Source organism: Manis pentadactyla, chromosome X, assembly GCF_030020395.1.
Source record: "Manis pentadactyla isolate mManPen7 chromosome X, mManPen7.hap1, whole genome shotgun sequence".
Classification (NCBI taxonomy): domain Eukaryota; kingdom Metazoa; phylum Chordata; class Mammalia; order Pholidota; family Manidae; genus Manis; species Manis pentadactyla.
In genome coordinates, this window is record NC_080038.1 from 69792013 (window position 1) to 69808184 (window position 16172).

At 34.6% G+C, this 16172-nt stretch overlaps 1 protein-coding gene across 7 annotated transcripts in view; it reads left to right on the plus strand.

Annotated features, from left to right (window-relative positions):
* Positions 1-16172, plus strand: part of ATP7A (ATPase copper transporting alpha) — a 194686-nt gene that overhangs the window by 58084 nt on the left and 120430 nt on the right. For 2 of the 7 annotated variants that reach the window (XM_057495796.1, XM_036929136.2), the window contains one exon: positions 11362-11501. The exons of 1 other annotated variant lie outside the window; for it this stretch is intronic. In XM_057495796.1, coding sequence (XP_057351779.1) covers positions 11382-11501 — 120 coding nt within the window. In that variant the 5' untranslated portion in view covers positions 11362-11381. Of the gene's footprint in view, positions 1-1960; positions 3131-6272; positions 11240-11361; positions 11502-13715; positions 13751-16172 lie in introns of those variants that run through there. 4 more of the 7 variants (XM_036929137.2, XM_036929138.2, XM_057495795.1 and 1 more) reach the window with 4 other exon arrangements.

Genomic DNA, 16172 nt, shown 5'->3' on the forward strand with positions numbered 1-16172 from the left:
ATTTCTTAGTGTTATGAGTGTACTGCTGTTTTGTTCCTTCTGTTTTGCTTTGTTTTTATATTCCATAAATAAGTGAAATCATATGGTATTTGTCTTTCTCTGCCTGGCTTATATCATTGAGCATAATACCCTCTAGATCCATTCATGTTGTTGCAAATGGGAGGATTTCTTTTCTTTTCATGGCTCAGTAATAGTCCTTTGTGTATATGTATCACCTCTGCTTTATCCATTCATCTACTGATGGACACTTAGGTTGCTTCCATATCTTGACTATTGCAACAGTGCAGCTATAAACATAGGGGTATATATATCTCTTTGAATCAGGGATTTTGTTTTCTTCAGGTAAATTCCTAGGTGTGGAACTACTGGGTCAAATGGTATTTCTATTTTTAGTTTCTTGAGGAACCTCCATACTGATTTCCACAGCAGCTGAACCAATTGGCAGTCCCACCAGCAGTGTAGGAGGGTTCCTATTTCTCTGTACCCTCGCCAGCATTTGTTATTTCTTGTCTTTTGGGTAGTGGCCATCCTAACTGGTGTGAGGTGATATCTCATTGTGTTTTGATTTGCATTTCCCTGAGATTAGTGATGTGGAGCATCTTTTCATGTGCCTGTTGGACATTTGTATTTCTTCTTTGTAAAAGTGTCTTTTCAGGTCCTCTGCCCATTTTTTGATTGGGTTATTTTTTTTTTGGGTGTTGATGCATATGAATTCTTTATATATTTTGATGTTAACCCTTTATCAGATGAGTTGTTTATAAATATATTCTTCCATACTGTAAGATGCCTTTTTCTGCTGATGGCATCCTTTGCTGTACAGTTTGATGTACGTTTGGTCTGATATAGTTCCACCTGTTCATTTATCATTTTGTTTCCCTTGATCGAGGAGACGTGTTCAGGAAAAAATTGCTCATGCTTATGTTCAAGACATTTTTGCCTATGTTTTCTTCTAAGAGTTGTATGGTGTCATGACTTTCATTCAGGTCTTTGATCCATTTCAAGTTTACTTTTGTGTTTGGGGTTAGACAGTAATCCAGTTTCATTGTCTTACATGTAGCTGTCCAGTTTTCCAACACTAGTTATTAAAGAGACTGTCTTTTCATTCTGTGTTCATGGCTCCTTTATCATACATTAAATGACAATATATCTGTGGGTTTATGTCTGTATAGCCCATAAATATTTTTAGAGAAAGAACGAGTGTCATATAAGATTTATGTGAGGAAAATCTTCTCTAACTTCCACTGAGGATTGAATGGCAACAACTTTAAAAAATTGCAGCATACCATATTGGATATAGCCATTATAACGGGCCATTGCATTTCATGGCTTTGTAGGACAAAGGAAATTCAATGATGGGAAGAAGGTTCTTCAAAGTCTAGATTTTAGCAATGTCTTTGTTAAGATTGCACCTTCTCAATCCTGCCTTATTATTCACCTGTTTGTATAAGCTGGCCTATGACTGGTTTTAGTCAAGGCTGAAAATGTAAATTGCTAGGACCCTTTTAAAAGAAAATGGAATTAGGTTTTTCTCCCCTTTGTTCTGTGGTATTTTCCAGAGTCTTCTGTCACAGAAAATGGAAATGTGGTAGAAACCCCCCTAACTGTCCAGTGGTTGGTCAGTTGAAGAGAGGAACCATAAAAACGATGTATATGGATGGAGCTAGAGGGTATTATGCTTAGTGAAATAAGCCAGGTGGAGAAAGACAAGTACCAAATAATTTCACTCATTTGTGGAGTATAATAACAAAGCAAAACAGCAGCAGGCTCAGACTCCAAGAAGGGACTAGCAGTTACAAAAGTAAAGGGGGTTGGGGAGGGAGGGATAAGGGGATAAAGGGGCATTATGATTAGTACACATAATGTAGGGGGGTCAAGGGGAAGGCAGATAGCATAAAGAAGAGAAGTAGTGACTCCATAGCATCTCAATATGCTGATAGACAGTGACTGCAATGGGGTATGTGTGGGGGACTTGGTAATATGGGTGAATGTAGTAACCACAATGTTGCTCATTTGAAACCTTCAGAAGATTGTATATCAATGATACCTTAATAAAAACAAAAAACTATGTATATATATTCTATTAATTTTTTAAGAAACCTAAAACATATATTTATTCATTCTCCAATAGTTATATGTGGGGCCAAGGCCTTTTCTTTGCATATGGCTCCTCTGGAATTTTCTTTCTTGATTAAACCACATCCATTTTGTTTCATTCCAGATTTCCAGATACTCTTGTTTGGTTTCGTAAAGGTAGAAAACAAAATTATTTTAGAGTTTATTGACTTTCTGTCCAATCTCTTAAAGTTGCTTCATGTACAGCTGTTCTAGCAGTTTACTGCTCATCTTTATTGAGTGTTTCTAAAGCATTCACTGTCATTTTCATACAAAGGACAACTCTCTTTTATATTCATTTAATTAGTTTACATAATATTTAATTAAATCACATGATTATAAGAAGCTCAGTGGGCATAAACAGGCCTGGGAGCAAATATAGCTGAATCTAAGTGTGCCAACATACTACTGGTAGGACAAGGATTGCATGTAAGCATGCTGTGGACATCTGAATGTTTTTGTAATAGAAAGGAGACCATATGTTAAATCCATTGGAAGTTGGTAAAGAGAACTTTTTGCAGAGTGAAAATTTTCTTTTTCTTAATGAAGCCTTACATTTTTCCTGTCTGTAAATGGAGATCTACATCATTGTTTTTAATGGCCACATTGTATTTATTATACATGTATTAGGCTGAGTTCTTGCTTGCAAACAACATGAAGCAGTTCTGACTTGCTTAACTAAATAATTTATTGGTAGGCTATTAAGATTGCTTGTAGAGTCAACAGGGAAGATGGTCAGCCATGCTTGAAAAATGGGCAGGAACCCAGCGAGGCTAAAACAGGCCAAGGTCATGGTCCAGGAAGCGTCTGGTAAGGACCCCTCCAGTGGCACTGCCTTTCTCAGGACTTTTGCCACCACTACTGCTAGCATCTTGACTTGGCTGCTGCAACTATTGTGAATTCTCTATCACTGTTTATTGGTGTCAATTCCTCAGGATTCAAAACCTGGGCAGAAGCATCTGCCCATCTGGGTCTAAAATCACTTAGCAGCATCTCAGCTTCAAGGATGAAGGACAAGGTAATATTCCCCGCCTCCCACTTTGGCTCTAATAATGGGGGCAGGGTCCTGTTGCCCATTGCCAAGACGCTCACTCACAGGAGGGAATTTCCTTAACCTAGGATGTGTGTTTGGATTCTGGGTAGCCAAAAATATGACAACTATCTGTAATAGTATGGATATACTAGAGTTTGTTTAATTAATGTCCTACTGTATAAAAATTAAGTTGCTTCCTATTTTTTTCTGTTTTGAGGTACCTGGTTTAATACACACATTTTCCTAATCTAGGAGGGGGAAAATATTGTATCTTAGTTGTTTTAATTTATAATTTTTAAATGTAAATTTTTATGTGTTTATTGGCATTTTCTATTTATTTTGTCAATTGATATATTGGGTTTTTTAGAGATATAATTTACATACCATAAAATTCACTCTATTGAAGTATATAGTTCAGTGGTTTTAGTATATGATTATATACTAAAACCATTATCACTATCTAATTCCAGAACGTTTCATAACCTCAAAAAGAAACTCCATGCGTACATGTTTTTGTAGTTTGTTTACATGTTCTTTTTGCCACATGAAATTTTAAAATGCTGTATAATTAAATTTTAAGATCTTTTCCTTTATAGTTTCTGCTTTTGGCACATGCTTATTAAAGGCCTTTTGCATCCCAAATTTTGTCGTTGCTCTTGTTAATTAATATTCACTTTTATATCTTTGTAGCATTTTCTATTTTCTTTTTACATTTTAGTCGGACTTACTTTTGGTGTAACATACTTTTGGGATCTAAAAGTATTTACCTCACATGGTTAGCCAACACCACTTACTGATTTCCCCATTGATTTGAAATGTCCTTATTATATACTGAATTCTTATATATACACATATCCACTTTCTGTTTGTTGGAAGGATCTGTCTATTCTGACATTAGTATAAGACTTTTGAATAATTAAAAAGTTTAGAGACATTTTGATGTCTGGTAGGGTAATTGGCATCATTATTCTTTCAGTGATGGTTTTTGTAAAATTAATAATGTACTTGAAAAGTCTGGTCAAACTGATTTGTCATTTTCAGCTTCACCAAACTTCTATCATTTATTTTATAGTTTACATGTTCTTAATCAATTATAACAAATATAAAAGAAGTACTTTTTAAACTTATTCTCTACAATAATTAAATACTGACAGTTGTTTTTTAGTTTTCATAGGTATTTAATGTGTTTTCGTCATTGGTTTGGGGCACTATTTTATCTTAGAACTAAGGTTATAAGGTGGATTTTACCTTATGAAGAAAGTTATAGCATTAAACAATCTGTGATTCACCTACAGATTGTATCTGACAAGCCTGAATCAGATGATTGTTTTGATGGGAGGAAAAAAAGCATGCCAACTACCAAACGATCTTGGAACTTAAGATAGACTACTTCACCAAGACCATATTGAACCCATAGTATGGTTGGAAAGTAGCTGACACATTTTAATGTCAAATAGTTGAATGCTACTTCCCACTTACTTTTTAAATTTTTGCCAGGATCAATGTCTTTTTATCAATGTTTGTTTTATCTTTATCCAGAGATAAAAATGGCCTTGTCTGAGGCAAGAAAAAGTTTTCACCCATATTAAAAACATGTTTTTTTCCTCTAGTCAATTATATTGACATGGCGGCAGATGCTCAGCCCCTGGTGGAAAGGCACCTGGTAATTTGAGCACTATTTCTTACTTTTTAAGTAATCTGTCCCCACCTGTCTTCATGCAGGACACCAATAATTTTTCAAGCATTTTCCCCACCTTTGGCTGTTTTTATTTTATGCCTTTTGCAAACATTGCCCTATTAAATTCACCCCTTTGAGGCTATTGTTAGCTGTGGACTCCAGCCTAATTGGCTATATGAGTGTGGGTGAGTCGAGTGTTAGCTTCCTTAATTTTCAAAGGAGGCTATTACCTTATTTACATTGCAGAAATTCATGTATATGAAAGTTTTATCAACTATGCAATGCTTTAGGAATCTGAAATTTCTGTATTGTTTTCACAAGGACAATAGATTAGCTCAGGACTCAAAAAATGGCCAGCAAAGCATGTTGCTTTTTCTTAATTTGAATGTTCTGTTCTTTCTTGACCTTACAAATATGTCTTAAACATTGACTTCTAATCTTTTGGGAATAGTCAAACGAAAAGAACAATTATGCTTTAAAATATACACTTGTGTGCTCCATCTGTTTCATCTGGAATCTTAGTTCTCTGTTTATATAGTGACAATTGTCTGATTAAAGAAATTAGGCAGTCAGTATTTTGAAAACAGGTTAAGGAGTAAGACCAATTTTTATTTTAAAGGCTTAACACAATTGAATAAAAGAGGTGCATTATATAACATAATAGAGAAGCTAATGCTTTTCCCTTTTGTTTTCAATTTAGAGGTGAAAGTGAGTTTAAATAAAATCAAATGGGTGGGAAAAAAATGACTTGGAATAATTATATAGATACCCTTAAGGCAACTAGTTCAATGTTGTTTGCATAGCTAGAAATCATTAATTTATTTAACAAAATGGTTGTTTTTATAGCCCTGTTATAATAGACTGGGTGATTTTGACTGTGTATATGTTTGAGTTTATCATTGGTCTCTCACTTACTGAATTACTTCAATTTTAGTAACTTTTCTTTTAATTTCTAAACATTTCCTATTTTTTCTTATTTCACCCTAAAATGGGCTGTTTTTTTTAAGTGAAGTACAGTTGATATACAGTATTATTTTGGTTTCAAGTACACAATACAGTAATTCAGTAGTTACTCACATTATTAAATCCTCACCCCCACTAGTGCAATTACTATCTGTCAACATAGAAAGATGTTGCAGAGTCACTGACTATATTCTCCATGCTGCACTTCCATCCCTGTGACCAACTTACATTACGATGAGATTTTTCTGCCTCTTTATCCCCCTCACCCATCCTACCCACCCACTCCAATCCTTCTCCCATGGTAACCAGCACTTGGGCTGTTCTTTAAAAATCTTTTTTTCCTCTAGCTTTATTGAGGCATGATTGACAAATAAAAATGTATGTATTTAAGGTGTACAATGTGATGTTTATGATTACCACAATCAAGCTAATTAACATATCAATCACCTCACACAGTTACCATTTTTTTTGTTGTTAAGAACAATTAAGATCTCTCAGCAAATTTCAGGTATAAAATATTAACTATAGTCACCATGCTGTACATTAGCTCTCCAGAGCTTATTCACCCCACATGACTGAAACTTTGTTCCCTTTGATCAACATTTCACCATTTCCTCCATCCCCCAGCCCCTGGTAATCATTGTAGTCTCTGCTTCTAAGAGTTCAACTTTTTTAGATTCCACATATAAGTGAGATCATGCAGTTTTTGCCTTTCTGTGTCTGGTTTATTTCACTTAGCATAATGTCCTCCAGGTTCATTTCCTTTTAAAATTCTTATGAAATAATTTAGGCCTATAAAGAGTATAGGGAACCCTATAACATAGTTGTGTATCTGCTACCCAACTAAGACATTAAACATTGCGTATATATTTGAAGTTCCCCTTTGTGCTCCAAGCATATCCCATTTTACTTCTGCAAATTCCTGAATTTGGAGTTCCTCATCCCGTGGACATTTTTATATTTTGACTAACACTACTACATATGTGTACATAAAAATCTATGTGGTTATTGTTTTATATTTGTAGACCTTTGTATCCTTCTGATACTTTTTTAATTTCCTCAACTATGTTAATGAGATTTATCCATGTTGCTATTTGTAGCTCTAGTTCAGAGTTTCTCGACCTCTATTCTTTTGACATTTGGGGCCAGCTAATTCTTTGTTATGAGGGACTTTCTTGTCCATCATAGGATGGTAAGCAGTATCCCTGGCCTCTACCCACTAGATCCAGTAGCATGTCCCCCAACCCTGCAGGTATGAAAAACAAAACTGTCTCCAAACATTGCTGACTGTGCCTTTGGTGGTGAAATCTCTCCTCCCAGTGAGAACTACTATTTTAGTTCATTCATTTTAACTACAGCATCATGTTCCACTATATATATACCACCACCTATTTTTCATTTTCTGGTTGATAGACATTTAGGTTATTTCCAAAGCTTTAACTATTTGGAGCACTATTGGAATGAGCATTCATGTTCATGTTTCCTGGTGCATATGTGTGAGACTTTCTCTATGGTAATATGCCTAGGAGTGAAAATGTTGAGTTCTAGTATATGCATATCTTCCACTCTATGAGATATTGCCAAGAGCATGCTCCATAATAGTTGTGCTACTTTACATTCTCACCAGCTGAATAGGAAAGATCCTGTAGCTCCACATCCTCTCCAATGCTTGGTTTTGTCAGATTTTGGAATTTATGTCTACCTGATGGGTGTAAATAATATTCATTGTGAATTCATCGAGCTGTACACTTTGTGCATTTTATTGTACATACTTCAGTTTAAAAAATAAATACAAAAATGAAAACAAAGAAAAACAAGGTGCTTCAGGGATGCTGATAAATCTTATGTCCAAAATCCAGAGCTGAAAACTGAAACAGCTATTGGCTTGGTGGCCTTAATTGTTTGAATAAGTATCTCAATCTCTATAGTTTTCCAATTAATATATAACAATGCAAATCCAAACTATTGAAGCTAGAGAGTGATTTAAGTGTAAATTGTCAATCCCTACTGTCCCTCTAGTTGCTTTTATTTGTTTTTTTTTCATTTTGCAACCTCAGTGTAGCCTAAGCATGGGATTCAGCCAAATGAGAATATGTATCTGTGTACAAGCAAATCATGTGTTGGTGTAGTGAGACTTGTGTAGTCTCACTCTTGGAATTGTTAATTGAGTTTGAATTTGGAGTAAAAATAGATGAAAAGAACCTTTGTTAATTACATGTGGGCACTGTCTGGAAGTTGTTAAATAGGTAGAGGCAAATATGAATTTTAAAACATCAAAATGAAGATCCCTGGAGAATTAGTATTAAGGTAGACATGATTTATTTTAAAAACTGGTTGGGAAACTTTCAAGGTAAATTCAAATGCCTGTGCCATAAAAAAGTTATAAGTAAAAATGATAAATAATTTTTAAAAATTCCTTGTTTTAGTTTTCATTATCTTGATTACCATAGTGATTAAAAGTTATCTGGGTTGAACTGTATCTAAAAAAGTAATTAAATTTTACTGTATAATTTATGAAGAATCCAGAAACCTTTCCCAAATTATGAGGACTAATTATTTTAGAGGGATTTTGAAGTAGTGTTTGAGCTTCTGTGATCAGCTTTAAGAAGTGGTTTGACCAGACTTCATCTGTGTCATGTTTGTACTCAACTTCTGCAGTTTCTGTTTTCAAACCAGACATGATCTAGTCATAATGCTGTTCTTCCTCTTAGAAAATGTTACTGATGGTGACTGCCATCTGTGTTTAGGGAGTGGCTCAGAATACTTTGATAATTAGAAGTTATTTCCCTCAGTCTCATTGGATGCTTTTGTTCTCAGAGTCACCTCATGACTAATAGCTGCATGCCAAATTTGTTTATTTGATACTGTGATCTCCCAGAAGCATACATATTTTTCCATACCATATAACATTGTTTATTCTCTTACTGTTCCCTGAGTCATTTTGCTAAATGCAGTGGGAAGTTACGAAAGATGTTCCTGACTTTGTACCTATCTTTTAGTCATTTAAAATTCAAGAGATGGACTTAATATATATTACAAAATCAATTCGATTTGTGCATGTATGTATAGGAGAATAGTCACGAGGGAGATAGAATTCCTCTAAGACTGTGTGTAAAGTCCAATTTAAGTAGAGTTTTGAAGAAAAAAGTACAGGTAAATCAATGAAGGCAGAAAGAAATATGTATTACTCATGGATGATTTGATATGCTTAAATCAGAATGTAGTACGAAATGTGGCTGTATAAATGTAATTTTCGTTTGTGCTCAGAAATTCTTTCCTCCTCAGTACATACTTCCAGGGTGAATTATCCAGTTACTTTAAAAGTGCCTTTGTGCTCAACTAGTCTCTTTCAGTTCCTCAGTAAGCCTGAGAGATACTCCAGGTCTGAGGCATACCTCATAGTAAATCTGTATTTCAATTTTACTGTCTAAATGACTGGGTAAACTAGCCTTGCTCTGCTGAGGGTATTGTATTCCAAGTTTTTTGCCAATTCTGTTGTTGTGATTTGGCATTTTCCCATGAAACAGTTTAGTCAGTTTTGGTAATATACTTAGACCAGCCCTCAAAAACCCTATTTGACCCATAACACATCTGAGTTATATTGTACTGAGTCTGAGTGTTCTGTCTTGGAGGTTCTCTTGATGGTATCCTTTGCTGTACAGAAGCTTTTAAGTTTGATGTAGTGCTGTTTGTTCATTTTTTATTTTGTTTCCCTTGCCCGAGGAGATGTGTTCAGGAAAAAACTGCTCATGCTTATAGTCAAGAGATATTTGCCTATGTTTTCTTCTAAGAGTTTTATGGTTTCATGTCTTACATTCAGGTCTTTGATCCATTTCGAGTTTACTTTTGTTTATGGAGTTAGACAGTAATCCAGTTTCATTCTCTTGCATGTAGCTGTCCATTTCCCAACCCCAGTTATTGAAGAGGCTGTTTTTTCCTCTTTGTATATTCATGGCCTCTTTATTGTATAATAATTGACCATGTATGTGTAAGTTTATATCTGGGCTCTCTATTCTGTTCCATTGATCTGTGGGTCTTGTCTTGTGCAGTGACAGCTTATTTTTACATATAGATTGTTTATAAGTTATAGATTACTAGATGTGAAAATCTTTGGCAGTGTCATTCACTAGTGATCATGATTTTTTGACCTTGAATAAAGGCTGCTTCAAGTCATTAAAAAAAAATTTAGAAAAAATGTGTTTTTCTATATTGAATAGATATTATAAGTCTTTATGTAAAAATAGGTAACACTAATTTATCAGAAAAATCAGTGGACATAACTGAATTGTTAACTGTTGTATCTGGAATAGCTTTAGCTGTAACTTTAAAAGTAAGTAACAATTAAACTAATTACTATGAATCTTTTTCAGATCACGTGATGCTATAAATTACAATTATTCCAGCATCAGTTGAAATTAAGACTGAAAATGGTGGGCCTAGGGATGAATTTTTCTGTCAGCTTTATTTAAGGTTAAATTCTTTTTTTAAAAGTTGGATTAAAGTTGATATATACTATTATATTGGTTTCAGATGTACAACATAGTGACTTGATAATTGCATACATTAATAGGTGCTTGCCATGGTAAGTCTAGCTCCAGCTTTTGTAAGATCTTTATATTTTAAAAATGAATAGATATGGAAAACAGTGTGGAGGTTCCTCAAAAAATTAAAAATAAACTACCATATGATCCAGCAATTCCACTTCTGGATACTTATCTGAAGGAAATGAAATCTACCTTGTATCTCTATGGATTTGCCTATACTGGTTGGTCATTTTGTTAAAATGCATTCAATATGTGGCTTTTTGTATCTTGCATTTTTTCACTTAGCATAATACATTCAAGGTTTAGCAATATATGGAATGCATTCATACTTCATTGTTTTCATCTTCCATCCTTTAATGCACAAAACTTTTAATTTACATGAACCCAAGTTATACATTTTTTTCTTTTGTTGCTTGTGTTCTTGGTGTCATATCTAAGAAACCACTGCCACATCGAAAGCCATAAAGATTTAGTTCTGTTTTCTTCTAAGAGTTTGGTATTTTCTGCTCTTATATTTAGGTCTTTAAATCCATTTTGAGTTAATTGTTGTATGTGGTATGTGATAAGGATGCAGCTTACATTATTTTACATGTGGATGTCCAGTTTTCACAGCAGCATTTTAAAAACAGCTTTATTAAAATGTATTTCATGTATCATATAATTCACATATATAAGGTGTAGAATTCAGTAAGTGTTAATATATTTACAGATATATTGTTAATGTAGGACTCTCTCCACTGTCAATTTTGCAACATTTCCATCACCTCAAAAAGAAACCCCATACCTTTTTGCTATTACCCTCCCACCTCTTAAGTCCCCACCTGAAGCTGAGCAGACATCTGGAAGAAGAAAGCCCAACATCAAGGGAATAGCTAAAAAGCAAATGCCCTGAGATGGGAGTAAAATAAGGTGAGAGGAAAGAATGCTGACCATGTTTTATTAGCAGTATATTTTCTGTTGGGGAGGTGGGGGGATTATTGAGGAAGGATTATTTCCATGGCTGAAATTAATGGGTTCACTGTTTCTAATAGGAATGTAAAGAAGAAGTCAAATGGATTCAAGTATGGGTGTGAATTCTGTCACCATTTCTGTTGAGGGGATGACATGTAGTTCCTGTGTTTGCACCATTGAGCAACAGATTGGAAAACTAAATGGTATACATCACATTAAAGTAAGTTACTCTTTGGAAATGTGAAGTCAAATGCTATTGACTGGAATTTTTCTAGGAAATTACTTTTAACACTGAGATAGAAGCAGACATACTGACACATTTTCAGTAAAGACTAATAAGTCTAATAGGACTAATACATTTTCTTTGCCCCTTTAATTTCTTTTTTTATTAAAAAAATTAAATATTCAATTTAAAAACATCTGAAGGTGGACTCTTGACATGGTGGCTCTATGTTTATAGATATATAAATATATAGATGCTGATATACTTTTTATTACTCTGGATCTCATACTGAACTGAATATATGTTCTGAGAGAAAGGGTTGTGGTTTCTCTTATATAACGTGACAGTTATTAATGTTAAGTAATCATGTAGTCTTCCTTAAGCACATGCATACAAGCTTTAAGGGTAATTTTCTAAACATTTTCACTTTAATTTTTAATTGCAAAAGTAAAACAGGCTTTTGTTAGACCTTAACGTATTCCTGCTATATTTCATTTCAGAATCTTATTTAATGAAAAGGAGTATTTTATGTGTATATTCCAATTTTTCTGCAAGGAACATGAATTATTAATATAATTATTATAGACAAATAAGAAAAGCTAAACAGCTTTGTTCAGCACCTTCTAAATACAAGACTCAAAAGTACCAAAGTCAACACAAGACTACCCCAAAGGGAATATAATGATACCATCCTCCCTCATCCTGTAAAAAATATATTTGAATGTTCCCTGTGCTCATTTTTTGCCATAGACGTAGTATATTAAAGCTTCAAGGGGTCCTAGGTATGACGTAATGACATAAATAGTCATACCCTCTCATTTTATAGATCAGTAGGCTGAAGTCCCAATAATGAAGTGACTTACGCTAAATTATAAATTACCCAGGTACCTAATACCGAAGCAAAACTAGAACTCAGGTTCCATGATTCCTGGGCTAGTGTGTTTTCTGGTCATACAGGGTCTACAGATACATTTTAATTTGCATACAGTTCTCAAACTTGTCACCTCCAGTTTTTTCTTTCACATAACTTTTGGAAAAGCAACCTGGTATTTCATCATAAAGGTGCCTTCTACTACCAAATTACTGTTTAGCTCTGCATCAAATCTCTTAACTTCTCCTTAGAATAATTCTAGTATTTTTAGTATGAGAAACCTTGAATTATGTTTTTTCATTCCCTTTTTAATCTTTTCATTTTCATGTTCATTAAAAATGTATTTCTTTAAAGCCTTTAGTGTAAAAAGTGTTTCGGTTAATTTTTAAAGTATAGTGCAGATTTCTCAGCCTCAGCCCTATGGACATTCTGAGCTGGGTAAACCTTTGTTGTCCGGGCTGTTCTGTGCTTTGCAGCATGTTTAACAGCCTACCTGGCCTCTGCCCATCACATTGCACTAGCCTCTTGTACTTGTGACAACCAGAATGTCTGCAGACACTGCCAAGTCACGGTTGTAAGTCCTTCCTCTGAGAACCCATACACACCCTTTGGCTATCCAATTAATAATTGATGATGGTGAATTGATTTATCCTACAGGCTCATGTGCCCCTTTCTCTTGATACTAGCTTCTTTCTCATGGTTCTTTTTTGCCAGTGACAGGTATACTGAGCATGAGAATCACCTGGAGGACTTGTTCAAACAGAAATTGCTAGGCCCCATTCCCAGAGATTCTGTTGTAGTAGGTCTGGATGGGGCCTGAGAATTTCTGTTTCTAGCAAGTAACCAGATAACTCTAACAGTGCTGGTTCAGGGACCACAGTTTGAGAACCATTGTATTGCTGAGATATACTAAAAATTAAGATTATCTGAAATTTAAATTTGACTGGGTATCTTGTAGTTTTTTTTGCTAAATCTAGTAACCCTACTTTGAAGTCATCCTTCCCCCTTAATTTTTCCCACCTATATTTTTGTCCCTGTAAGTTTTACTTTTTAAAGACTGTCATATAAATGGAATTAAACAGTATATAGCCTTTTGAATCTAGCTTCCTTCACTTAGCATTATGCATTTGAGATCCACCCGTGTTGTTGTATGTATCATTGATTCTTTCCTTTTTGGTGCTGAGGAGTACTCCATTGTGTGGAACCACCACAGTTTGTTTAACCATTCACTTTTTGAGAGATGTTTGGATTGTTCCCACTTTTTTTGTGATGATGAAAAACAATGGTCTGAATGTTTACGTATAAGCCGTTGTGTAGACCTATGTTTTGATTTCTCTTAGGCAGATTCCTAGGATTGAATTTGTTCCATCATATGGTAAGTATATGTTTGTTTTTTTGAGACACTGGCAAATGATTTACCACAGTAGCTGTACTATTTCATCTTCCCATCAGCAGTGTTTGAGGATTCTGCTTTTTCCACATTGTAACACTTTGTATTATCAGTCTTTTTAGTTATAGACATTCTAGTGGGTGTGTAGTGTTGTTGCACTAATTCTCATTTCCTTAATGGCTAATGATGTTGAACATCTTTTCGTGTGCTTATTAGGCATTTATATACCTTCTTTGATGAAATGTCAGTCAAACCTTTTGTCAAATTTTTAGCTGGTTTTTTTGTTTTTTTCTTACTCAATTTTGATTGTTTTTTATATATTCTGAATATAAGTCTCTTAGACACATGTTTTCAACATAGTTTTTCCAGTCTGTGGCTTGTCTTTTCATTCTTAGAGGTATGTTTCCTAGAGTGGAAGGTTTTGCTTTTGATGAATTCTAATTTATCCACTTTTTTCCTTTCTGGATTATGCTTTTGGTGCCTTATCTAAGAAATCTTGGTCTCACCCAAGGTCACAAAGATTTTTCTCCTATGTATTCTTCTAAAATTTTTATCATTTTAGGTTTTACTTTTAGAACAATGATCTAATTTGAGTTAATATGTATACATTATGAATTATGGGTTGAGGTTAATTTTTTTGTATGGATGTCCAGTTTTCCCAAGCTCCACTATTTGTTGAAAAGTCTATTCTTTCTCTATTGAATTGCCTTTGCATCTTTGTTGAAAATCAACTGAACATGTATTTGTGGGTATGTTTCTGTACGCTCTGTTCTGTTCCATTGGTTATTGTAACTTTAATCTTAAAATCAGGTAGTGTGATTCCTTAACTTTGTTCTTTTTCAGAATTGTTTTGGTGATTCTGGGTCCTTTTCCTTTCCATATAAATTTTAGAATCAGTTTATAAGTTTCTATAAAAACATCTGCTGGGATTTTGATTCGGATGTGTTGATTCTTTTGATCCTTTGGATTGAAATAACATCTCAACAATACTGGGTTTTCTCATGATATATCTCTTCATTTATTTAGGTATTCCTTGATTTGTTTTATCAGGGACCTATGTTTTCAGCAAACAGATCCTGCACATATTTTGTCAGATTTGTCTTTAAATAAATAAATAAATACTTACTTATTTTGGTATCATTAATATACAGTTACATGAGCAACATTGTGGTTACTAGATTCCCCCCATTATCAAGTCCCCACCACATACCCCATTACAGTCACTGTCCATCAGTGTAGCAAGATGCTATAGAGTCACTACTTGTCTTCTCTGTGCTATACTGCCTTCCCCTACATTATGTGTGCTAATTGTAATGCCCCTTTTTCCCCTTCTCCCTCCCTTCCCACCCACCCACACCCAGTCCCTTTCCCTTTGGCAACTATTAGTCCATTTTTGGGTTCTGTGAGTCTGCTGCTGTTTTGTTCCTTCAGTTTTTGCATGGTTCTTGTGCTCTACAGATGAGTGAAATCATTTGGTACTTTCTTTCTCCACCTGGCTTATTTCACTGAGCATAATACTCTATAGCTCAATCCATGATGTTGCAAATGGTAGGGTTTGTTTTCTTCTTATGGCTTAATAATATTCCACTGTGTATATGTACCACATCTTCCTTATCCATTCATCTACTGATGGACACGTAAGTTGCTTCCATTTCTTGGCTATTGTAAATAGCACTGCGATAAACATAGGGGTGCATCTGTCTTTTTCAAACTGGGCTGCTGCATTCTTAGGGTAAATTCCTAGGAGTGGAATTCCTGGTTCAAATGGTATTTCTATTTTGAGTTTTTTGAGGAACCTCCATATTGCTTTCCACAATGGTTGAACTAATTTACATTCCCACCAGCAGTAGGAGGGTCCTCCTTTCTCCACATCTTCGCCAGCATTTGTTGTTGCTTGTCTTTTGGATGTTGGCCATCCTAACTGGTGTGAGGTGATATCTCATTGTGGTTTTAATTTGCATTTCTCTGATGACAAGCGATATGGAGCATCTTTTCATGTGTTTGTTTGCCATCTGAATTTCTTCTTTAGAGAACTGTCTATTCAGCTCCTCTGCCCATTTTTTAATTGGATTATTTGCTTTTTGTTTGTTGAGGTGTGTGAGATCTTTATATATTTTGGATGTCAACCCCTTATCAGATATGTCATTTATGAATATATTCTCACATACTGTTGGATGTCTTTTTGTTCTACTGATGGTGTCCTTTGCTGTACAGATGCTCTTTAGTTTGATATAGTCCCACTTGTTCATTTTTGCTTTTGTTTCCCTTGCCTGAGGAGATATGTTCATGAAAAAGTTGCTCAGATTTATATTCAACAGAGTTTTGTCTATGTTCTCTTCTAAGAGTTTTATGGTTCCATGACTTACAGTCAGGTAGGTTTTGGATCCATTTTGACTTTACTTTTGTG